The sequence below is a fragment of the Mus caroli genome, unplaced genomic scaffold (genome assembly GCF_978045245.1).
Source record: "Mus caroli unplaced genomic scaffold, Mus_caroli_1 scaffold_8, whole genome shotgun sequence".
NCBI classification, from domain to species: Eukaryota; Metazoa; Chordata; class Mammalia; order Rodentia; family Muridae; genus Mus; species Mus caroli.
In genome coordinates, this window is record NW_028227263.1 from 142,272,898 (window position 1) to 142,296,711 (window position 23,814).

The following is a 23,814-nucleotide window of genomic DNA, read 5'->3' on the forward strand; positions in this document are numbered from 1 at the left end:
TGGCTGTCCTGGAACTCACTCTGTAGACCAGGCTGGCCTCCAACTCAGAAATTCGCCTGCCTCTGCCTCCCAACTGCTGGGATTAAAGGTATGCGCCACCACGTAATGCCCAGTCTTAATGCACCACTGGAGACTAAGAAGGAAAAGCTGTCAATCACACTCCAGGCAGATATACAGGAAGATCCTTCTCAGAAACATCAAAAATGTTGAAAAGAAAGAAATAGTTTCCATAAAACAAAGAGGAACTAAGAAAACCACACTTAAATTTGTACTGTAGTGTGAGATGTTCACACATGTTTGCTACATGCTGCATGCTACATGGCTATGACAGTAATGTGCACAGGTGAGGCAGACACTGGTGGGATGAGGAAACCCCATCTGTGTAAGACCTAACTGCAGAGGGTCTACTCCCTGGCCGAGTCACACCATTGAGGAAGTCAGAGCGTGGTGCTCAGGAGGGCGGTTCCTCTTTCTGTGGGGCTGCTGATATATGACCCTGTCATGGGGATTGCCCTGCCTCCAGGGCCACACCCTGTACCCAATCCCTTCAGAAAGGCTCTGTAGCTCGGCCCTCAAGCACAGTTGCAGCCACTGAGGGGAGATGCCATGTCCTGCACCTTCACAGCCCTGCTCTGTCTTGGTGAGATGTGAAGAGGGGGAGGGGATACTGAGGTCTGGAAATGATCTTTGCCTGTAGACCAGCACTCACCCAGAAGGAAACCTCAGGGTCTCAGATGTTTCTGCAGACTTGCTCAGCCTTAGGGACAAATATCTTACAAAGAACTCTCTTCCAGGACTGACCTTGAGCCTCTGGAGCCCAGTGCTGACAGGTGAGTGTGTGTGCAGCTTACCTGAAATGCTCTTTTCTTCAGATCCAGGAGCCATGTGTGGGCTGTGATGGTGGAAAACACTGCCTGTGTGTGAGTCCGGTGGGTGACGGGAAGGTCATGGGGTTAAGGACTGCAATCTGAGTGTGTTTGTCCTGAGTCCTAGTTGCTGTTACTTGCAGGGTCCCTCCCTAAGCCTATCCTCAGAGTACAGCCAGACTCTGTGGTCTCCAGGTGGACTAAGGTGACCTTCTTGTGTGAAGAGACAATTGGAGCCAATGAGTACTACCTCTATAAGGATGGAAAGCTATATAAAACAGTAACAAAGAACAAACAGAAGCCAGCAAACAAGGCTGAATTCTCATTCTCAAATGTAGAGCTGAGTAATGCAGGGCAATATCGATGTTCCTACAGCACCCAGGATGAATCATCAGGCTACAGTGACCCCCTGGAGCTAGTGGTGACAGGTGAGAGACACACAGGATCCTAGGCCTCAGGTTATAACTGTCCACACTTGGCTCTGTTAACAGGAATGCCCAACCTCACTGTGGGAACCTCAGAGCCAAGTAGAATAATGAGGCCTGTGGACATTTAACTGACTCCTCCGTCTCTCCAGGTGCCTACAGGAAACCCAGCCTTTCTGCCCAGGCCAGCCCTGTGGTAACTTCAGGAGGGTATGTCACCCTCGAGTGTGAGTCCGGGGAGAACGATCACAGGTTCATTCTGACTGTAGAAGGACCACAGAAGTTCTCATGGAAGAAAGACTCACAGTATTACTACTATACAGGGAAGTACCATGCCCTGTTCTCTGTGGGCCCTGTGACCCCCAACCAGAGATGGATATGCAGATGCTACAGTTATGACAGGTACACACCATATGTGTGGTCACCTCCAAGTGAATCCGTGGAGCTCCTGGTCTCAGGTGAGGAACCTCAGCCTTTCCATAGAATGATATTGAAATCATACAGGTTTCAGGGACCACTTGATGTGTGGTGTATGTGAGGATCCAGGGCTCTTTTGAACCTTGACACAGAGCACAGGAATCAGTGAGTCCAAGGCTCATAGTGACAGCCAAGCCCAGGGTTCCCATTAGAGAGAGGATTCTTTATAAGGGCTTCTGTGACTCTGGATCAGCTTTAGCACAGTCTACCCGAGCTCAGAGATTCTGGAATAACAGAGAGAGGAAGGATGATGGTAGCTAGAGAGGTTGAGGATACCAGAGGACACGCCCTGAAGAACACAGAATCAACTAAGCAGGAATCCTAAGGGCTCACAGAGCCTGCATGGGAGTGCCCTAGGACCTCTGCATACATGCTGTTACTGCTCCAAATGATAATATTTTTTATAGCCGGTCGTGGTGGAGCGCGCCTTTAATCCCAGCACTTGGGAGGCAGAGGCAGGCACATTTCTGAGTTTGAGGCCAGCCTGGTCTACAGCGTGAGTTCTAGGGCAGACAGGGCTATACAGAGAAACCCTGTCCGGAAAAACCAAAACCAAAAAACAAAACAAAAACAAAAAAAAATTTTTTTTGGTGGTAGTGGGATTATATTTCACTGTGTGGTCCTGTTTTATTTAAATGGAACTCATTCTGTAGACCAGGCTGGCCTCCAACTCAGACATCCACCTGCCTCTGCCTCCTTTGAACGCAGATTAAATGTGTGTTTCAGAAGCACCTGGCTTGCTTCAGTTTCTTATTTTCTCCTAACAGTGTGAGTGGGGATGTCTCTGACAGTTTTACCTACACATGGGATCTTTGTGCTCCTAGTGGCTTGCCTTGTCCAGTCCTAATATGAGGGTGTGGGCCTCGTGTTCTTGCATCTTTTTATGCCATGTTCAGCTGATATCACTAAAAAGCCTTCTCTTCTCTGACACAGAGGAGCAGTGAACCTGGGAGAGAGGGGAGGTGGGGAGGACTGGGTCATATCAGGAAGGAGGGAAGAATGGGAAGTTGTCTTCTGGTGTATTGTGTGGGAGAAGAACGAAAAAGACAAAGGAAACATCTTCTGGTGGGACATTCTCTGTGCCACTTTTCAACACACCCATGTGCTTCACTCTGACTTCTATGTAGGTAATCTCCAAAAACCAACCATCAAGGCTGAACCAGGCTCTGTGATTGCCTCCAAAAGAGCAATGACCATCTGGTGTCAGGGGAACCTGGATGCAGAAGTATATTTTCTGCATAATGAGGGAAGCCAAAAACCACAGAGCACACAGACCCTAGAGGAGCCTGGGAACAAGGGCAAGTTCTTCATCCCTTCTGTGACAGGACAACATGCAGGGCGATATCGCTGTTATTGTTACAGCTCAGCTGGATGGTCACAGCCCAGTGACACCCTGGAGCTGCTGGTGACAGGTGAGGGGACAGTCAGATTCTCAACCCCAGGCTCTGCTCTCAGGAGTCTTCCCTTCCCACACAGTTTTCCAAGAGAACACTGGGACGGTGTGAGACATATAAGAGACAGCCTCATTCTCTCCTAGGAATCTATGAATACTATAAACCTAGGCTCTCAGCACTGCCCATCCCTGTGGTGACAGCAGGAAGAAACATGACCCTCCACTGTGTCTCACACAGTCACTATGATAAATTCATTCTCACCAAGGAAGATAAGAAATTCGGCAACTCACTGGACACAGTTTATATATCTTCTAGTAGACAGTACCAAGCCCTGTTTATTATAGAACCCACAACCCCAACCCATACAGGGACATTCAGATGTTATGGTTACTACAAGAATACCCCACAGCTCTGGTCAGTACCTAGTGATCTCCAACAAATACTCATCTCAGGTAAGTCCCCACTGTCATTCTAAAAACATTTTCTGAGGCCCTAAGCCCTTGGCCACAGGCCTGCCCCTCTGCTGAGTTGCAGATAGAGAAGGACAAAATGGAGAACCTGTGTTCTCAAACACAGCTCTGATTGGGGAGAAGAGGGGACATGCACAAGGGCAGGAGGAGAGGGCAAAGGTGTTTGGTAAGAACCAAACCTCAGTCTCTAGCTGTCACCTTCCCTCTAGGGCTGTCCAAGAAGCCCTCTCTGCTGACTCAACAAGGCCATGTCCTGGACCCTGGGATGAGCCTCACACTGCAGTGTTTCTCTAACATCAACTATGACAGATTTGCTCTGCACAAGGTGGGGGGAGCTGACATCATGCAGCACTCTAACCAGCAGACTGACACTGGCTTCTCTGTGGCCAACTTCACACTGGGCTATGTGAGTAGCTCCACTGGAGGCCAATACAGATGCTATGGTGCACACAACCGCTCCTCTGAGTGGTCAGCCTCCAGTGACCCCCTGGACATCCTGATCACAGGTGAGGAACTCAACAGACTCAGTCAGGAACCTAGCCTCTGCTCAGGCTCTCATGGGGGAGCTGGGGAGCTGATGGCCAGGATGGATACAGGAATCCTAAGCAGGAGTGGACGCAAGAAGACAAGAAAAGGAGTTGAGCTCAGTCAGAGAAAAGAGACAGAGGCCCAGGTCCTCAGGGTGGACTCATGTGTGATTCGAGCTCAGGACAAGGAAGCTAGCCTCTCATCATGCCTCTTCTCTTTAGGACAGCTCCCAATCACTCCTTCCCTCTCAGTGAAGCCTAACTACACAGTGCACTCAGGAGAGAACGTGACCCTGCTGTGTTCGTCAATGTACTCTGTGGATACTTTCATTCTGTCCAAGGAGGGATCAGACCAGCAACCCCTGCGACTAAAATCAAAGTCCCATGATTGGCAGTCCCAGGCAGAATTCTTCATGAATGCTGTGACCTCCCATCTCTCCGGCATCTACCGGTGCTATGGTGCTCAAAACTCATCTTTCTACCTCTTGTCATCTGCCAGTGCCCCTGTGGAACTCACAGTCTCAGGTAAGGTGATCCTGACATCTCAGAGTGACTCACAATTAACACTGTATCAGAGTTCTTACTGGGGTAGGATTAAGGGCACAAAAGGAATGGTTAGACATAAGGCACATTCCTGAGTAAATAACTGAATACCAGCAATGATCCTTCATGTAATGTTCACTCACCATGAGGAGTTAGGAGGGCATATGTAGGAGAGACAGCAGGAAGAACAGCCTCTTCTTGTTCTGTTTCCTAGAAACCATTGAATCCTCCACCTGGCCTCGCAAAAGGCCCATCCCACCAATTGGTAAGTATCACACACATCTTTGTAGGAAATGTGCTGCAAACACAGGCAGCCTAACAACCAGCTCCTGTTAATGACACTTCTCATTTCTCAGTCATGTCAGCTTGGGAGTATCAAAGACCAGCAAATATCCCAAAAGACAACCCAGAGGCTGGGGCTTAACTGTTGGGCTACAGAAGGTAGCATCCAAAGAGAGGCATTGAGCCTCAACTTGGATGATGAGACAAGTGGGTAAGATTGTGAGCAAAGAACCCAGAAAGTCACTTCCCCATAATATCCCTAAGAAACAAACATTTCACCTGCATAGAATCTGGCCCAGGATTACTAACAAAGACTCTGTTGGAATGTAGGCTCAGATGGGTAAAGCTACTTATATAGGCTTGATAAAGGGATCCTAACAGCTGGAGATCCTACTTGGACAGTCCCTTCAATTGCTGGGCTGCTCTTTCTCTGAGTATGAATGGGAGAAGCCTGGTTCTCCTGTTGTCTTCGTTAGGGTTTCTTTTCCTGCACAAACATCATGACCAAGAAGCAAGTTGGGGAGGAAAGGGTTTATTCAGCTTGCACTTCCGTACAGCTGTTCATCACCAAAGGAAGTCAGGACTGGAACTCAAGCAGGTCATCAAGCAGGAGCTGATGCAGAGGCCATGGAGGGATGTTTCTTACTGGCTTGCTTACCCTGGCTTGCTCAGCCTGTTCTCTTATAGAACCAAGACTACCAGCCCAGAGATGGCATCACCCACAAGGGGCCTTTCCCCCTTGATCACTACTTGAGAAAATGCCTTACAGTTTTATCTCATGGAGGCATTTTTTCAACTGAAGCTCCTTTCTCTGTGATAACTCCAGCTGTGTCAAGTTTACACACAAAACTAGCTAGTGCACGTGTCTATGTATTTTTGGTGATGGTCGAAGCTGTTACCTCTCCTGAAAGAGGAGATCCCCAGAACATGATTCTGCAGTCGGTCTACCCACAGTCTACTGATGCATGGCAAGGGTGGGTCAAATAGCCATCGTGGGGGACTCAGGCTCCTTCAGTCTAGCTCATGGGTCATAATTCTAAGATTCTCTATGAGTTTTGTGACATCAACCCTTAGGAGCATCTTCAGGTGGTATACATACCTATCTCCCAATACAACAGTGACTCTGCAGTTCATGGTCAAAGGAAAGAATATCTAGATCTTTCTGAGCTAAAGGGGTGTGTCAGTATTTTCCATTTACAATAAATATAAGCTAGCATAGGGTTTAAAAGCTGCAGAATGTCAGTCAGATGGGTATTCACCCTCATGAGGTTGGGAGGCCACCTGAATCATTCTAGGGATGCTCCCTGCTAATGGAATCCAAAGATTTGATGTAGTTAGAAAAACAATCTTGGGGAGGCCACAGACAGATATAGGGTCCTATACAGGGACTGGTTCCCATTGCCAACCTCTTCTCCTCACTCTCAAATAAACAATATTCACAGCATCCTTGTCAGACTCTTGCTCTCAGTGTAGCCACGGCCTATGGTGCCTCTGGAAGAGGTGTAATAGTTACAAGCCCTGTTGAAGTCTGATGAAAACAGATTCAAATCCATACCTAATCCATAGACAGAATTCTCTATGATATCTAGAACATAACAATATTCACATTAAAGAAAACAAAATCCAAATGTTACAATTGATACCTATTGCTTTGTGAAGTCTCCAACCTTTACCTTGTGAGTGAAATATAGATGTGACTCTACCATTCATACTTCACTGAGCAGTGACAGCTACGATTATCTCAATCTAGGACTTGGTACACCTGTCTGGAAAAGAGAGGGTTTGGAGATGGGACCTCCAGGGACTCTTTAACCTTGACCCTGGGATCTTCTAAAGTGATGGAGAACCTACACCACTCTCTTCTCACAGTGGAACACATACTGTTGTTGCAATAACTTTTGCTTGTAAAGCCAAGAAAACTCATAACTGTCAGTCTTAGGATCTATGCTTAACATGCACTAGTCCTGGTATTGAGGGAACTCTTAGGGAAAATCCCAGTGGATTAACATCCACTCTCTTTTTTTGTTTTACAGACACACACACACACACACACACACAGAGAGAGAGAGAGAGAGAGAAACAGACAGACAAACAGACAGACAAACAGAGAGACAGAAACAGACAGAGAGATCAGAAGTAAGGTCAGATCAAGGGAGAAATGGAAGAGTCTGAACGTGACAAGGGAACCAACACTCACTAAAAACACACTGAGAATCTGATTCTGTACAACCTCTGATGGTCTCAGGAGAATCACCATACTCAGAATTTTCTGGTCTCACTAGTATGTAATTGGTTTTCTATTAGCACAATGTCTGAAGAATTTAATAAGAATAAGAGAGGGGAACCAGCTGTATAACAAGAACCATTCATCCCAGAACTCTATAAGCTTATATGGTGAAAATGATGGGCCTCTCCAATACATGATAGAGTGGAACTCAGAAGAAACACTAAGATCACTTAAGGAGAGATACATCCTGCTCCTCTTCTTCTACTATTCCCAGGACCAGCTGAGAACATCTGTCCATGTTAGAACATGTCCAAAACCTAGGCAGTTGAATAAAGAGAATTCCATGTCATAGCACTGGAAGGAGTAGAACCTTGTCTTCTCCAGGGACAAAAAGGGACCTTGATGGATTCTTAGTTAGGAACTTTGACCATCCCTAACGTCTGTATCTAACACCACAGCCAGAGAGAACCAGGATCACACAATGGAGAATCTCATCAGGATGGGGATGGCAGTCGTGGTCCTCATCGTCCTTTCGATTCTAGCCACTGAGGCTTGGCGAAGCCATAGACAGACCCCCCGTGCTGCTGGGAACTAATCTAAAGAGAAAAGAATGCATCTTTCAATGTTCTACACTCTGGAAAATAAATCTGATGACCCAAAGGTTTCTGTCAAAAAAAAAAATACTGTTGTGGTATTGAGGAACTGTTGTGATAGAATGTTAGGTAGCAAAAGTTTGGGATTCAGAGGGAAGTGGAAGTGTCATAATGAGGTGCTTCCTCAATAAATGAATGACTGTTCCTCCACACACTGGGAGCCTTTGTTTCCTGAACCGACAATCTTCTGAACCCAGAAAGTGTGGGAATAGGCTGTCCCAACTGCCTGGAATATCTTTCACATGTGGACTGTGTTTTTCCGTATTTCTTTAAATGTGAATGGGATTTATTCATTCACATTTAAAGGCCTCTGTCATCTTTATGAATTGTATTTAAGGACATTTTCTTGTCTGTGTGTGAGTATGCATATACGGGAGGGTTGGGTTTGTATATTAGCCTACTGCCACTGGGTGTTCTTTCAGGCAACTTGGTGGGCAGGGCCTTGGGAGGCAAAGGCTTAGTTGATGTTCCTTGTGGCAGCAGACCTCCTGGAAAGCGTGCAGTCCTTGGGGTGGGAAATGGAGTACTCAGTGTAGGCTATTGCTCTGTCCTAAGCACTCAGCGGAGTGGGCAGGACAGGGCTTGGTGAGGAGAGGCTTGCCTGGTGTCCCTTAGGATGGCAGCCCTCTGAGTAATCAGGCAGGGTTGTGGCTGCTACTATTTTTTAAAGAACATACCAATAAAATGACTCCTAGATCAATGTCTTGCTCAGCTTCCTCCTGCAGGAGATGGGAACTTATGCAGAAATCCACAACTGAACACTGCAGAGAAAGATCTGAAAATACTGAATCCTGAATGGATAAACACTTGCAAAAGAACATTTAGTTTTTCTAACAAGTCACTTTGGTACACAAAGCACACTGAAGGGCAGGTCTCATGCCCAGCCAGGCGTGTGTGGCCAACACAAAATGAACTCACTGGTATTTTTGAGGTCTGTGCTTATAATGGTTGTCTCTTACTTATATATTATAATGACCTATTATGTGCTTTTAGATGATTTCAGGGAATTCATAATGTATATGTATAAAAAAATCACAGTACTACACACCTCACAAATATACACTTCTATTTCCAATGATTCCTGTATAATTAGTAAAAAGATTTTCATTGCTTTCTTCTTACATTTTTCCATTCTGTGTGACTACTTACATTATCGTGCCAAATGTAATTTCACTGTAAATTTCATTTTTTTAATTTTTGTGATTTAAATGCATTTATACATCAAATGTATTAGTAATGAGTACTTTGAGAATCATATAATACATAAAAATTTGTTCAAATTTCATATTCATATCCTTTCATACCCTAAATTATCATTAATAATAATTAATACTATCCATAACTGAGGATTCTGCATCTAATGTTGAATCATAAATTGATTCAAAACATACAAAATATTCCTTGGGAGTTAAGCATAGTAAAAAAAAAGCATAAAATATTAAAAATGAATCACCAAGATATGATACCACCTGACATAGTGAGAGAGTACTTAAAATGCATTATATTTCTCTATACACTATCTAACAATCAGTTTACTTAAAAAAGGTTATCAGCGTTTCTAGGGGAGAAATGATTTTTTAAAGTAAGTAGATTTTAAAATTTTCAAAATAGCAAAAACTCTTTGAAGTTAAGCATTAAGGAAATGTTCATTGTAAGCACAGTGAGAAAAATTATGAACAACATTACCATGATGTTGGTAGAACATGATTTTAGTATTTCCGACTGTTAATATTCAACAAAAAGAATAACTCTTAAGATGTATTTTGTTGTTAAGTCTCCCTTTTCATTTCTGATTTTATAAGTTTGTATATTGTCTCTGTGCCCTCTGGTTAGTCTGGTGTGATGGTTTGTATATTCTTGGACCAGGGAGTGGCACCATCTGGAGGTGTGGCCTTGTTGGAATAGGTGTGACCTGGTTGCACTAGGTGTGTCACTGTGGTGTGGGCATAATATCCTCACCTTAGTTGCCTGGAAGTTAGTCTCCACTAGAAACCTTTGGATGAAGATGTAGAACTCTCAGCTCTGCCTACACCACGACAGCCTGGATGCTGCCATGCTCCCACCTTGATGATAATGGACTGAACCTCTGAACCTGTAAGCCAGCCCCAATTAAATGTTGTGTTTTATGAGACTTGCCTTGGTCATGGTGTCTGTTCACAGCAGTAAAACCCTAAATAATACATCTGGCTAAGGGTTAATCAATCTTGTTGATTTTCTCAAAGAACCAGCTCCTGGTTTTGTTGATTCTGGGTATACTTCTCTTTATTTATATTTGGTTCATGTCAGCCCCGAGTTTGACTACTTCCTGCGGTCCACTCCTCTTTGGTGTATTTGCTTCTCTGTGTTCAAGAGCTTTCATGTGTGCTGTCAACCTGCTCATGGAAGCTCTCTTCAGTTTCTGTTTGGAGGCACACTTAGAGCTATGAGTTTTGCTCTTACCACTGCTTTCATTGTGTCCCATAAGTTTGGTATGATGTGTTTTCACTTTCATTAAATTCTAAAGAGCCTTTAATTTCTTTTCTTTATTTTCCTTGTCAGAGTCCATGTGTATGTGTGCTTTCTGTTGTTTTTGTTGGAATTTAAGACCAAGCTTAGTCAGAGATGATCTGATAGGGTTCATGAGATTATGTCAATGTTCTTGTATCTATTGAGGCTGGTTTTGTGACCAGTTATATGGTCATTTGTGGAGAAGGTACCTTGAAGAAGAAGGTATATTCTTTTGCTTTGGATTAAGTGTTCTATAAATATCTCTTAAATCCATTTGGTTCATAACTTCTGTTAGTTTCACTGTGTCTCTGTTTAGTTTCTGTTTCCATGATCTGTCCATTGCTGAGAGTGGAGTGTGGAAGTCTCCCTATTATTGTGTGGGGTGTGCTGTGTGCTTTCAGCTTTAGTAAAGTTTCTTTTATAAATATGGGTGCCCTTGCAATTGGGGCATAGATGTTGAGAATTGAGAGTTAATCTTGGTAGATTAATTCTTTAACCAGTATGAAGTGTCATTCCTTATCTTTTTTGATAACTGTTGGTTGAAAGTTCATTTTATTCGATATCAGAATGGCTACTTCACCTTGTTTGGGGGCACCATATTCTTGGAAAATTGTTTTCCAAGCTTTTACTCTGATGTAGTGTGTGCCTTTGCATACTGTCCTGTATGCATAAAAATGCTGGGTCCTGTTTACATATCCAGTCTGTTAGTCTATGTCTCTTTAGTGGGGAACTGAATCCATTGATGATAAGAGATATTAAAGAAACGTGATTATTACTTCCTGTTGTTTTTGTTGTTAGATATGGAATTATGTTTGTGTGGCTATCTTCTTTGGGGTTTGCTGAAAGAATATTTTCTTGCTTTTTCTAGGGTGTAGTTTCCCTCTTTCTATTAGTGTTTTCAATCTATTATCCTTTGTAGGACTTGACTTATGGAAAGATATTGTGTAAAGTTGGTTTTGTCATGGAATATCTTGGTGTCTCCCTGTATGGTAATTGAGAGTTTTGCTGGGTATAGTAGCCCGGGCTGACATTTGTGCTCTCTTAGGGTTTGTATGACATCTATCCAGGATCTATCTTCTACCTTTAGTCGTCTCTGGTGAGAAATCTGGTGTAATCATGATGTCTGCATTTATATGTTACTTGACCTTTTTCCCTTACTGCTTTTAATATTCTTTCTTTGTTTAGTTCATTTTTCTCTTTTGATTATTATGAGGATGGGAAGAATTTCTTTCCTGGTCCAGTCTATTTGGAGTTCTGTAGGCTTCCTTTATGTTCATGGGTATCTCTGTTTTAGGTTAGGGAAATTTTCTTCTATAGTTTTCTTGAAGATATTTATTTGCCCTTTAAGTTGGGAATCTCCACTATCTTCTATACCTATTATCCTTAGGTTTCGTCTCCTCATTGTGTCCTGGATTTCCTGAATGTTTTGGGTTAAGAGCTTTCTCCTTTGTTCATGTTATTGGATGGTTATGTCAATGTTTTCTATGGTATCTTCTGCACCTGATATACTCTCTTCTATCTCCTGTACTCTGTTGGTGATGCTTGAATCTATGACTCCTGATCTCGTTCCTAGGTTTTCTAACTCCAGGCTTGATCCCTTTGTGAATTCTTTGTTGTTTCTAGTGACATTTTTAGGTGTAGGATGGTTTTGTTCATTTCCTTCACCTATTTGGTTGAGTTTTGCTATAATTCTTTATGGGATTTTGGGTTTCCTCTTTAAAACTTCTACCTGTTGAGCTGTGTTCTCCTGTATTTCTTTAATGAGTTATTTATGTCTTTCTTAACATCCTCTATCACCTTCATGGGAAGTGATATTAGATCAGAATCTTGCTTTTCCGTAGGATGATGTTTCCAGGACTTGCTATGGTGGGAGAATTGGATTCTGATGATGCCAATTAACCTTGGTTTCTGTTGCTTATGTTCTTACAATTGTCTCCCGCCATCTGATTATTTCTAATGCTATCTGCCCTCACTATATCTAACTGGAGCCTGTCCTTCCTATGATTCTGGGACAATGTGGGAAAATGAACAAGACACTATGCCCTAGGGGGTTCATATCCACCACCGAGTGTGATATCTCTGGCAGCTCCCTGCATCTGACACATCAGCACTATAGATGATGAGAGTCAGTGATGAGAGACCATGTATGCCTCAAAGTCATCTGAGGCAAGTTCCTCACATGGAGATCATCTAACCAGAAGAGGGCAGCATCTCTTCCTACCTATGGGGAGGATGGTGTGACTGACCTCACAGCACTCATTGTAAGTCTTACCAGTAGAATGACATAACCCATCACTTACTATCAGGACAAGAAAAACAGCTGGCCAGAAAAGAGACACCACAGTCATGTGACACAGGGCATGACAGTTGCCAAGGTTCATGAAATAGAGACTGGGTCAGAAATGGCACTTTACAATAGGATATAATGCAAAACTTGGGGTATGCTTCCACTGTGAGAGCTTTATAGTAAATATATTAATCATTAATTCTTGGAAGACAAACAGAGGAATAAAATGTTGTTAACATTGTCCAACACAATCTGAAGAGAACTTTTAGTTGTTGTTGTTTTGGGAAATGGCTGAATATACACTGGACTGATTCAAACTTACTGCATAATGACCTCTACTACTAAGTCCATGTGCTGGGGGATGAAAGCACACATATGAGCAACCACATCACATTCATGCAGAGCTGGATATAAAACCCAGTCCTCTGAGGAAACCAAGAAAGTACTTTAACAACTTTTCTCTTTTCACAATTGATAGAGGGCATGTATAGACAGCCACATAATAAGCAAGTGTGTACATTTTCTAGGCTCAGTAACAAAAGAGGAAAATACAAAGTAACCTCTATCTCATCACACTATGTGATAAACAGGACACATGTTACTCCTGGGCCCATTCTTCAAAGTGATGCTGAGTTAGAAGATTTCCCTCAGAGAACATATTCTTAGCACAGGATCATTACTACAAAGGTGGAGGCTGAAAAATCCTAAGACCTAGAGATGACAGATGACTACAGGAAGACTCTTCTCTGACCATCTGAAAGCTTGCAGAGATGAGCTCACAGGGTGTGATAGTATCTAAAGCCCCATAAACACCCAATACACACTAAACCCAGCATGGGGATGGAAAATGAGAGATCCCACCCTTAGGCGGTGAGCTATTGGAACCTGAGAGCTCCTGCAAAGAGAGAGTCAGTTTTCACTAAGGGTGTGGTCATTTATATAAGGACAGCACAAACTGGACTGAATGGAAGAAGGGAAGAACAGATAGTTAGGAGTAAAGGAAGGGCGATGGATGGGGAAAAAGCTTGGGAGAGAGTTGAAAAAAAAACACACGACTTAATATTTTAAACAACTGATTGCTAAAATGAGGACGAAAGAGAGAGCTGGTATTCCAGCAAAGATTGATAGTAGATACAAAGTTAAATTTCAGTGAGATTTTTGTGAGCTTCTTCTTCTTCTTCTTCTTCTTCTTCTTCTTCTTCTTCTTCTTCTTCTTCTTCTTCTTCTTCTTCTCCTCCTCCTCCTCCTCCTCCTCCTCCTCCTCCTCCTCCTCCCCCTTCCCCTTCCCCTTCCCCTCCTCCTTCCCCTTCCCCTTCCCCTTTTTCCCCTTCCCCTTCCCCTTCCCCTTCCCCTTCCCCTTCCCCTTCCCCTCCTTCCCCTTCTTCCCCTTCCCCTTCCCCTTCCCCTTCCCCTTCCCCTTCCCCTTCCCCTTCCCCTTCCCCTTCCCCTTCCCCTTCCCCTTCCCCTTCCCCTTCCCCTTCCCCTTCCCCTTCCCCTTCCCCTTCCCCTTCCCCTTCCCCTTCCCCTTCTTCTTCTTCTTCTTCTTCTTCTTCTTCTTCTTCTTCTTCTTCTTCTTCTTCTTCTTCTTCTTCTTCTTCTTCTTCTTCTTCTTCTTCTTCTTCCTCTTCTTCATGGGAAGAAACAAAAATACATTCAGGTTAGTAAGGAGGGTAAGCTGGTGGACAGGGTAAGGAAAAAGGAAGATGTGGGGATAAAGACTCAATCAACACACAGTATACACAGGAATGGAATTTAGATAGACTTAAAATTGTAAACACAAGAGTCAGTGTGGTGGCCCACATCTCTCATCCCTGCACTTTTGAATCATAGGGAGGAGATCACTATGAAGGCCAGTTTAGACTGGTCTACACAACCAGATCCAAGTCAAACAGGAGGACATAGCCAGGGACTGTCTCCATACAACCACAAAGATAAATAAACCCACCAGCATAGGGAAAAAGAAAATAGAGAAAAAATTAAAACACCAAACATTGAAACCTACAGAGTAAATTTGGCTTGTAGGTCACAGGTAGAGTATGTGCTTAGAACACTGGAGGCTGTTCCATCAATCAAAATTCCAACTCGATTCTTCATTAAGTTAGAAAGGGCAATTCTCAAATTCATTTGGAATAACAAAAAAAAAACCACAGGATAGCAAAAACGACTTGACAAAAAAAGAATTTCTTTGGAAATCACCATCCCAGACCTCAATCTTTACTATGGAGCAAGTGATAAAAACTGCATGGAATTCATACAGATACAGACAGGTACATAAATGAGGTAAAATTGAAGACACAGAAATGAACCCACACAACTATGGTTACTTGATCTTTGACAAAGAAACTAAAACCATCCAGGGGAAAAAAGACAGCATTTTCAACAAAGGGTTCTGGTTCAACTCGCAGTCTGCATGTAGAAGAATGCAAATCGATCCATTTTTATCTCCTTGTACAAAGCTCAAGTCCAAGTGGATCAAGGACCTCCACCTAAAAGCAAATATGCTGAATCTAATATAAGAAAACGTGTGGAAGAGCCTCAAATTCAGAGGCTGGCATGACCACCCAGTTCTCCCAGAGTCTAGACCACCAACTAAGGAGTGTACCTGGAGGAATCCATGGCTCAAGATACATATGTAGCAGAGAATGGACTCTCTGACAGCAATAGGAGGGAAGACTACTTTGATGCCCCTGGGTAGGGGGATGTTTGAGCAGTGGGCAAGAGTGTGGAGGGGTGAGGGGGTACTGTCATACAGGCAAAAAGAATGGGGAGGCCATACGTAGAATGGGGGGTTGGTGGAGGGAGACCCAGGAAGTGGGATATCATTTGAGATGTAAACAAAGGGAATGATAAATAAAAAAAAATTATGGTCATATTCGTACACCTACAACCTGTATCCCAAGAAACTCAAATAAACCTGCACCTGTGTGGACCAGTAACCCCATGACAATATAATTTGTTGAAAGAGCAGAAGGACTTAGGAAAACGATGATGGTAAGTGATGAGACACTGATATGGCTCAGTACATAAGTGTCTGCTGCCAAAATAAGACCTGACTCTGTTGACAGGATCCACATTGGACAAGGAAAACTGATTGCTGAAGTTGTATTCTGACCTCCATACATGTGCTTTGACACACATGCATGTGTATATACAAACATACATAGGGACACAAAAACAAACACTAAAAAATGAACAGAAATATGTACCCTTAAAATTGGAAGGGAAAACACAACGTAAAAAACAAATTATAATGCCCAGTGGTAATGCATCACTGGAGACTAAGAAGGAAAAGCTGTCAATCACACTCCAGGCAGATATACAGGAAGATCCTTCTCAGAAACATCAAAAATGTTGAAAAGAAAGAAATAGTTCACATAAAACAATGGGAACTAAGAAAACCATACTTAAATTTGTACTGTTGTGTGAGATGTTCACACATGTTTGCTACATGCTGCATGCTACATGGCCATGACAGTAATGTGCACAGGTGAGGCAGACACTGGTGAAATGAGGAAACCCCATCTGTGTAAGACCTAACTGCAGAGGGTCTACTGCCTGGCCGAGTCACACCACTGAGGAAGTCAGAGCGTGGTGCTGAGGAGGGCGGTTCCTCTTTCTGTGGGGCTGCTGATATATGACAATGTCATGGGGACTGCCTTGCCTCCAGGGCCACACCCTGTACCCAATCCCTTCATAAAGGCCCTGTAGCTCTGCCCTCAAGCACAGTTGCAGCCACTGAGGGGAGATGCCATGTCCTGCACCTTCACAGCCCTGCTCTGTCTTGGTGAGATGTGAAGAGGGGGAGGGGATACTGAGTTCTGGAAATGATCATGGCCTGTAGACCAGCACTCACCCAAAAGGAAACCCCAGGGTCTCAGATGTTTCTGCAGACTTGCTCAGCCTTAGAAACAAATCTCTTACAAAGAACTCTCTTCCAGGACTGACTCTGAGCCTCTGGAGCCCAGTGCTGACAGGTGAGTGTGTCTGCAGCTGACCTGAAATGCTCATTTCTTCAGATCGAGGAGCCATGCCTGGGCTGTGTTGGTGGAAAACACCACCTGTGTGTGAGTCCTGTGGGTGGTGGGAAGGTCATGGGGTTAAGGATTGCAATCTGAGTGTCTATGCCCTGAGTCCTAGTTGTTCTGTTGCTTGCAGGGTCCCTCCCTAAGCCTATCCTCAGAGTACAGCCAGACTCTGTGGTCTCCAGGTGGACTAAGGTGACCTTCTTGTGTGAAGAGACAATTGGAGCAAATGAGTACCGCCTCTATAAAGATGGAAGGCTATATAAAACAGTCACAAAGAACAAACAGAAGCCAGCAAACAAGGCTGAATTCTCATTGCCAAATGTAGACCTGAGTAATGCAGGTCAATATCAATTTTCCTACAGCACCCAGGATGAATCATCAGGCTACAGTGACCCCCTTGAGCTAGTGGTGACAGGTGAGAGACACACAGTATCCTAGGCCTCAGGTTATAACTGTCCACACTTGGCTCTGTTAACAGGAATGCCCAACCTCACTGTGGGAACCTCAGAGCCAAGCAGAATAATGAGGTAGGTGATATTTAACTGACTCCTCCTTCTCTCCTAGGAGCCTACAGGAAACCCAGCCTTTCAGCCCAGGCCAGCCCTGTGGTAACTTCAGGAGGGTATGTCACCCTTGAGTGTGAGTCCTGGCAGAGCTATCACAGGTTCATTCTGACTGTAGAAGGACAACAGAAGCTCTCATGGACACAAGACTCACAGTATAACCACTCGACAGGGAAGTACCACGCCCTGTTCTCTGTGGGCCCTGTGACCTCCAACCTGAGATGGATATGCAGATGCTATAGTTATGACAGGTACACACCATATGTGTGGTCACCTCGAAGTGAATCCCTGGAGCTCCTGGTCTCAGGTGAGGAGCCTCAGCCTTTCCATAGAATGATATTGAAATCATACAGGTTTCAGAGACCACTTGATGTGTGGTGTATGTGAGGATCCAGGGCTCTTTTGAACCTTGACACAGAGCACAGGAAGCAGTGAGTCCAAGACTCAGAGTGACAGCCAAGCCCGGGTTTCCCATTATGGAGAGGATTCTTTATAAGGGCGTCTGTGACTCTGGATCAGCTTTAGCACAGTCCACTGGAGCTCAGAGATTCTGGAATAACAGAGAGAGGAAGGATGATGGTAGCTAGAGAGGTTGAGGATACCCGGAGGACACGCCCTGGAGAACACAGAATCAACTAAGCAGGAATCCTAAGGGCTCACAGAGCCTGCATGGGAGTGCCCTAGGACCTCTGCATACATACTGTGACTGCTCCAAATGATAATGTATTGGTCGTGGTGGTGCACGCCTTTAATCCCAGCACTCGAGAGGCAGAGGCAGGCAGATTTCTGAGTTTGAGGCCAGCCTGGTCTACAGCGTGAGTTCTAGGGCAGCCAGGGCTATACAGAGAAACCCTGTCCCGAAAAAACAAAACCAAAAAACAAAGCAAAAACAAAAAAAAAATTTTTTTTGTGGTGGGGGATTATATTTCACTCTGTGGTCCTGTTTTATTTACCTGGATTTCATTCTGTAGACCAGGCTGGCCTCCAACTCAGAAATCCACCTGCCTCTGCCTCCTTTGCACGCAGATTAAATGTGTGCTCCAGAAGCACCTGGCTTGCTTCAGTTTCTTATTTCTACTAACAGTGGGAGTGGGGATGTGTCTGACACTTTTGCCTTCACGTGGGATCTTTGTGCTCCTAGTGGCTTGCCTTGTCCAGTCCTCATATGAGGGTGTGGGCCTAGTGTTCTTGCATCTTTTTATGCCATGTTCAGCCGATATCACTAAAAAGCCTTCTCTTCTCTGAAACAGAGGAGCAATGAATCTGGGAGAGAGGGGAGGTGGGGAGGACTGTGTCATATCAGGAAGGAGGGAAGAATGGGAAGTTGTCTTCCGGTGTATTGTGTGGGAGAAGAACGAAAAAGACAAAGGCAACATCTTCTGGTGGGACATTCTCTGTGCCACTTTCCAACACACCCATGTGCTTCACTCTGACTTCTATGTAGGTAATCTCCAAAAACCAACCATCAAGGCTGAACCAGGCTCTGTGATCGCCTCCAAAAGAGCAATGACCATCTGGTGTCAGGGGAACCTGGATGCAGAAGTATATTTTCTGTATAATGAAAGAAGCCAAAAACCACAGAGCACACAAACCCTACAGGAGCCTGGGAACAAGGGCAAGTTCTTCATCCCTTCTGTGACAGGACAACATGCAGGGAGATATCGCTGTTATTGTTACAGCTCAGCTGGTTGGTCACAGCCCAGTGACACCCTGGAGCTGGTGGTGACAGGTGAGGGGACAGTCAGATCCTCAACTCCAGGCTCTGCTCTCAGGAGTCTTCCCTTCCCAGAGAGTATCCCAAGAGAACACTGGGATGGTGTGAGAACATGTAACAGACGGCCTCCTTCTCTCCTAGGAATCTATGAACACTATAAACCCAGGCTCTCAGCACTGCCCAGCCCTGTGGTGACAGCAGGAAGAAACATGACCCTCCACTGTGTCTCAGACGTTCACTATGATAAATTTATTCTCACCAAGGAAGATAAGAAATTCAGCAACTCACTGGACACAGTTTATATATCTTCTAGTAGACAGTACCAAGCCCTGTTTATTATAGGACCCACAACCCCAACCCATACAGGGACATTCAGATGTTATGGTTACTACAAGAAGGCCCCAGAGCTCTGGTCAGTACCTAGTGATCTCCAACAAATACTCATCTCAGGTAAGTCCCCACTATCATTCTCTAAACATTTTCTGAGGCCCTAAGCCCTTGGCCACGGGCCTGCCCTCTGCTGAGTTGCAGGTAGTGAAGGACAAAATGGAGAACCTGTGTTCTCAAACACAGCCCTGATTGGGGAGAAGAGGGGACATGCACAAGGGCAGGAGGGGAGGGCAAAGGTGTTTGGTAAGAACCAAACCTCAGTCTCTAGCTGTCACCTTCCCTCTAGGGTTGTCCAAGAAGCCCTCTCTGCTGACTCAACAAGGCCATATCCTGGACCCTGGAATGACCCTCTCCCTACAGTGTTTCTCTGACATCAACTATGACAGATTTGCTCTGCACAAGGTGGGGGGAGCTGTCATTATGCAGCACTCTAACCAGCAGACTGACACTGGCTTCTCTGTGGCCAATTTCACACTGGGCTATGTGAGCACCTCCACTGGAGGCCAATACAGATGCTATGGTGCATACAACCTCTCCTCTGAGTGGTCAGCCTCCAGTGACCCCCTGGACATCCTGATTCCAGGTGAGGAACTTAACATACTTAATCAGGAACCTAGCCTCTGCTCAGAATCTCATGGGGGGGCCAGGGAGGGCTGGGTAGCTGATGTCAAGGATGGATACAGGAATCCTAAGCAGGAGTGGACACAAGAAGACAAGAACAGGAGTTGAGCTCAGTCAGAGAAAAGAGACAGAGGCCCTGGTTCTCAGGGTGGAGTCATGTGTGATTTGAGCTCAAACAAGGAAGCTAGCCTCTCATCATGCCTCTTCTCTTTAGGACAACTCCCTTTCACTCCTTCCCTCTCAGTGAAGCCTAACTACACAGTGCACTCAGGAGAGAACGTGACCCTGCTGTGTTGGTCAATGGACTCTGTGGATACTTTCATTCTGTCCAAGGAGGGATCAGCCCAGCAACCCCTGAGACTAAAATCAAAGTCCCATGATCAGCAGTTTCAGGCAGAATTCTCCAAGAGTCCTGTGACCTCCCATCTCTCAGGCACCTACAGGTGCTATGGTGCTCAAGACGCATCTTTCTACCTCTTGTCATCTGCCAGTGCCCCTGTGGAACTCACAGTCTCAGGTAAGGTGATCCTGACATCTCAGAGTGACTCAGAATTAACACTGTATCAGAGCTCTTACTGGGGTGGGATTAAGGGCACAAAAGGAATGGTTAGACATAAGGCACATTCCTGAGTAAATAACTGGATACCAGCAATGATCCTTCATGTAATGTTCACTCACCATGAGGAGTTAGGAGGGCATATGTAGGAGAGACAGCAGGAAGAACAGCCTCTTCTTGTTCTGTTTCCTAGAAACCATTGAATCCTCCACCTGGCCTCGCAAAAGGCCCATCCCACCAATTGGTAAGTATCACACACATCTTTGTAGGAAATGTGCTGCAAACACAGGCAGCCTAACAACCAGCTCCTGTTAATGACACTTCTCATTTCTCAGTCATGTCAGCTTGGGAGTATCAAAGACCAGCAAATATCCCAAAAGACAAACCAGAGGCTGGGGCTTAACTGTTGGCCTACAGAAGGTAGCATCCAAAGAGAGGCATTGAGCCTCAACTTGGATGATGAGAAAGGTGGGTAAGATTGTGAGCAAAGAACCCAGAAAGTCACTTCCCCATAATATCCCTAAGAAACAAACATTTCACCTGCATAGCATCTGGCCCGGGATTACTAACAAAGACTTCGTTGGAATGAAGGCTCAGATGGGTAAAGCTACTTATAGGCTTGATAAAGCTGCAGCTAGAGATCCTACTGGGACAGTCCCTTCAATTGCTGGGCTGCTGTTTCTCTGAGTATGAATGGGAGAAGCCTGGTTCACATCTCTATGTATTTTTGGTGATGGTCGAAGCTGTTACCTCTTGTGATAGAAGAGATCCCCAGAACCTTGATTCTGCAGTCGGTCTAGCCCACAGTCTACTGATGCATGGCAAGGGTGGGTCTATTGCCATGGTGGGGGACTCAGGCTCCTTCAGTCTAGCTCATGGGTCATAATTCTAAGATCCTCTATGAGTTCTGTGACATCCACCCTTAGGAGCATCTTCAGGTGGTATGCATACCTATCTCCCAATGTGTTGTCACACAGCAGTGACTCTGGGGTTCATGGTCAAAGGAAAGGAAATCTAGATCTTTCTGAGCTAAAGGGGTGTGTCAGTATTTTCCATTTACAATAAATATTAGCTAGCATAGGATTTAAAATCTGCAGACTGTCAGTCAGATGGGTATTCACCCTCATGGGGGTGGGAGGCAACCTAAATCATTCTAGGGATGCTCCCTGCTAATGGAGTCCAAAGATTTCATGTAGTTAGAAGAACCATTATGGAGAGGCAACAGACATATATAGGATCCTATACAGGGACTGGTTCCCATTGCCAACCTCTTCTCCTCACAAATAAACAATATTCACAGGATCCCTGTCAGACCTTCGCTCTCAGTGTAGCCATGGCCTATGGTGCCTCTGGGAGAGGTGTAATAATTACAAACCCTGTTGAAATCTGATGCAAACAGATTCAAATCTGTCTTAGTCAGGGATTCTATTCCTGCACAAACATCATGACCAAGAAGCAAGTTGGGGAGGAAAGGGTTTATTCAGCTTACACTTCCATGCTGCTGTTCATCCCAAAGGAAGTCAGGACTGGAACTCAAGCAGGTCAGAAAGCAGGAGCTGATGCAGAAGCCATGGAGGGATGTTATTTACTGGCTTGCCTTCTCTGGCTTGCTCAGCCTGCTCTCTTACAGAACCCAAGACTACCAATCCAGAGATGGTCCCACCCACAAGGGGCCTTTCCCCCTTGATCACTAATTGAGAAAATGCCTTACAGTTGGATCTCATGGAGGCATTTCCTCAACTGAAGCTCCTTTCTCTGTGATAACTCCAGCCTTTGTCCAGTTGACACAAAACTAGCCAGTACAAAATCCATACCTAATCAATGTCAGACAGAATTCTCTATGATATCTAGAACATAACAATATTCATATTAAGGAAAACAAAATCCAAATGTTACAATTGATACCTATTGCTTTGTGAAGACTGCAACCGTCACCTTGTGAGTGAAATATAGAAGATGTGACTGTACCATTCATACTTCACTGAGTAGTGACAGCTACGAATGTCTTAATCTAGGCCTTGGTACACCTGTCTGAAAAGAGAGGGTTTGGAGATGGGACCTTCAGGGACTCTTTAACCTTGACCCTGGGATCTTCTAAAGTGATGGAGAACCTTCACCACTCTCTTCTCACAGTGGAACACATACTGTTGTTGCAATAACTTTTGCTTGTAAAGCCAAGAAAAGTAGGAGTCATAACTGTCAGTCTTAGGATCTATGCTTAACATGCACTAGTCCTGGTACTGAGGGAACTATTAGGGAAAATCCCAGTGGATTAACATCCACTCTCTTGTTTTGTTTTACACACACAGAGAGAGAGAGAGAGAGAGAGAGAGAGAGAGAGAGAGAGAGAGAGAGAGAGAGAGAGAGAGAGAGAGAGAGAGAAACAGACAGACAGAAACAGACAGAGAGATCAGAAGGTCAGAACAAGGGAGAAATGGAAGAGACTGAACGTGACAAGGGAACCAACACGCACGAAAAAATACACTGAGAATCTGATTCTCTACAACCTCTGATGGGCTCAGGTGAATCACCATACTCACAATTTTCTGGTCTCACTAGTATGTAACTGGTTTTCTATTAGCACAATGTATGAAGAATTTAATAAGAATAAGAGAGGGGAATCATCTGAATAACAAGAACCATTCATCCCAGAACTCTATAAGCTTATATGGTGAAAATGATGGGCCTCTCCAATACATGATAGAGTGGAACTCAGAAGAAACACTAAGGTCACTTAAGGAGAGATACATCCTGCTCCTCTTCTTCTACTATTCTGAGGACCAGCTGAGAACATCTGTCCATGCTAGAACATGTCCAAAACCTAGGCAGTTGAATAAAGAGAATTCCATGTTATAGCACTGGAAGGAGTAGAACCTTGTCCTCTCCAGGGACAACAAGGGCCCTGGTTAGATGCTTAGTTAGGACTTTGACCATCGCTAACTTCTGTAACTTCTGTATCTAACACCACAGCCAGAGAGAACCAGGATCACACAATGGAGAATCTCATCAGGATGGGGATGGCAGTCGTGGTCCTCATCGTCCTTTCGATTCTAGCCACTGAGGCTTGGCGAAGCCATAGACAGACCCACCGTGCTGCTGGGAACTAATCTAAAGAGAAAAGAATGCATCTTTCAATGTTCTACACTCTGGGAAATAAATCTGATGACCCAAAGGTTTCTTTCAAAAAAAGAAAAACTCCTGTTGTGGTATTGAGGAACTGTTGTGATAGAATGTTAGGGAGCAAAAGTTTGGGGTTCAGAGGGAAGTGGAAGTATCATAATGAGGTGCTTCCTCAATAAATGAATTA

At 44.6% G+C, this 23,814-nt stretch overlaps 2 protein-coding genes across 5 annotated transcripts; both read left to right on the top strand.

Moving 5' to 3' along the window:
* Nucleotides 1-551: 551 nt before the first annotated feature.
* LOC115030307 (paired immunoglobulin-like receptor B) lies at nt 552-9,026 on the top strand. The gene is made up of 10 exons (XM_085842425.1): nt 552-640; nt 795-830; nt 1,010-1,294; nt 1,444-1,749; nt 2,896-3,180; nt 3,306-3,614; nt 3,842-4,138; nt 4,382-4,684; nt 4,917-4,967; nt 7,670-9,026. The coding sequence occupies exons 1-10, from the start codon at nt 607-609 to the stop codon at nt 7,804-7,806; spliced, it is 2,043 nt and encodes a 680-aa protein (XP_085698551.1). The 5' UTR covers nt 552-606; the 3' UTR covers nt 7,807-9,026.
* A 7,362-nt stretch (nt 9,027-16,388) lies between these two features.
* Nucleotides 16,389-23,763, top strand: LOC115031498 (paired immunoglobulin-like receptor B). Of its 4 annotated transcripts, none has more exons than XM_085841092.1 (10): nt 16,389-16,422; nt 16,577-16,612; nt 16,794-17,078; nt 17,228-17,533; nt 18,671-18,955; nt 19,082-19,390; nt 19,617-19,913; nt 20,166-20,468; nt 20,701-20,751; nt 23,478-23,763. In XM_085841092.1, the coding sequence occupies exons 1-10, from the start codon at nt 16,389-16,391 to the stop codon at nt 23,612-23,614; spliced, it is 2,043 nt and encodes a 680-aa protein (XP_085697218.1). In that variant the 3' UTR covers nt 23,615-23,763. The 4 variants fall into 4 exon arrangements, with proteins under 4 accessions (XP_085697218.1, XP_085697219.1, XP_085697220.1 ...); XM_085841093.1 differs by having other exon boundaries at nt 17,231-17,533; XM_085841094.1 differs by lacking the exon at nt 20,701-20,751.
* Nucleotides 23,764-23,814: the final 51 nt, after the last annotated feature.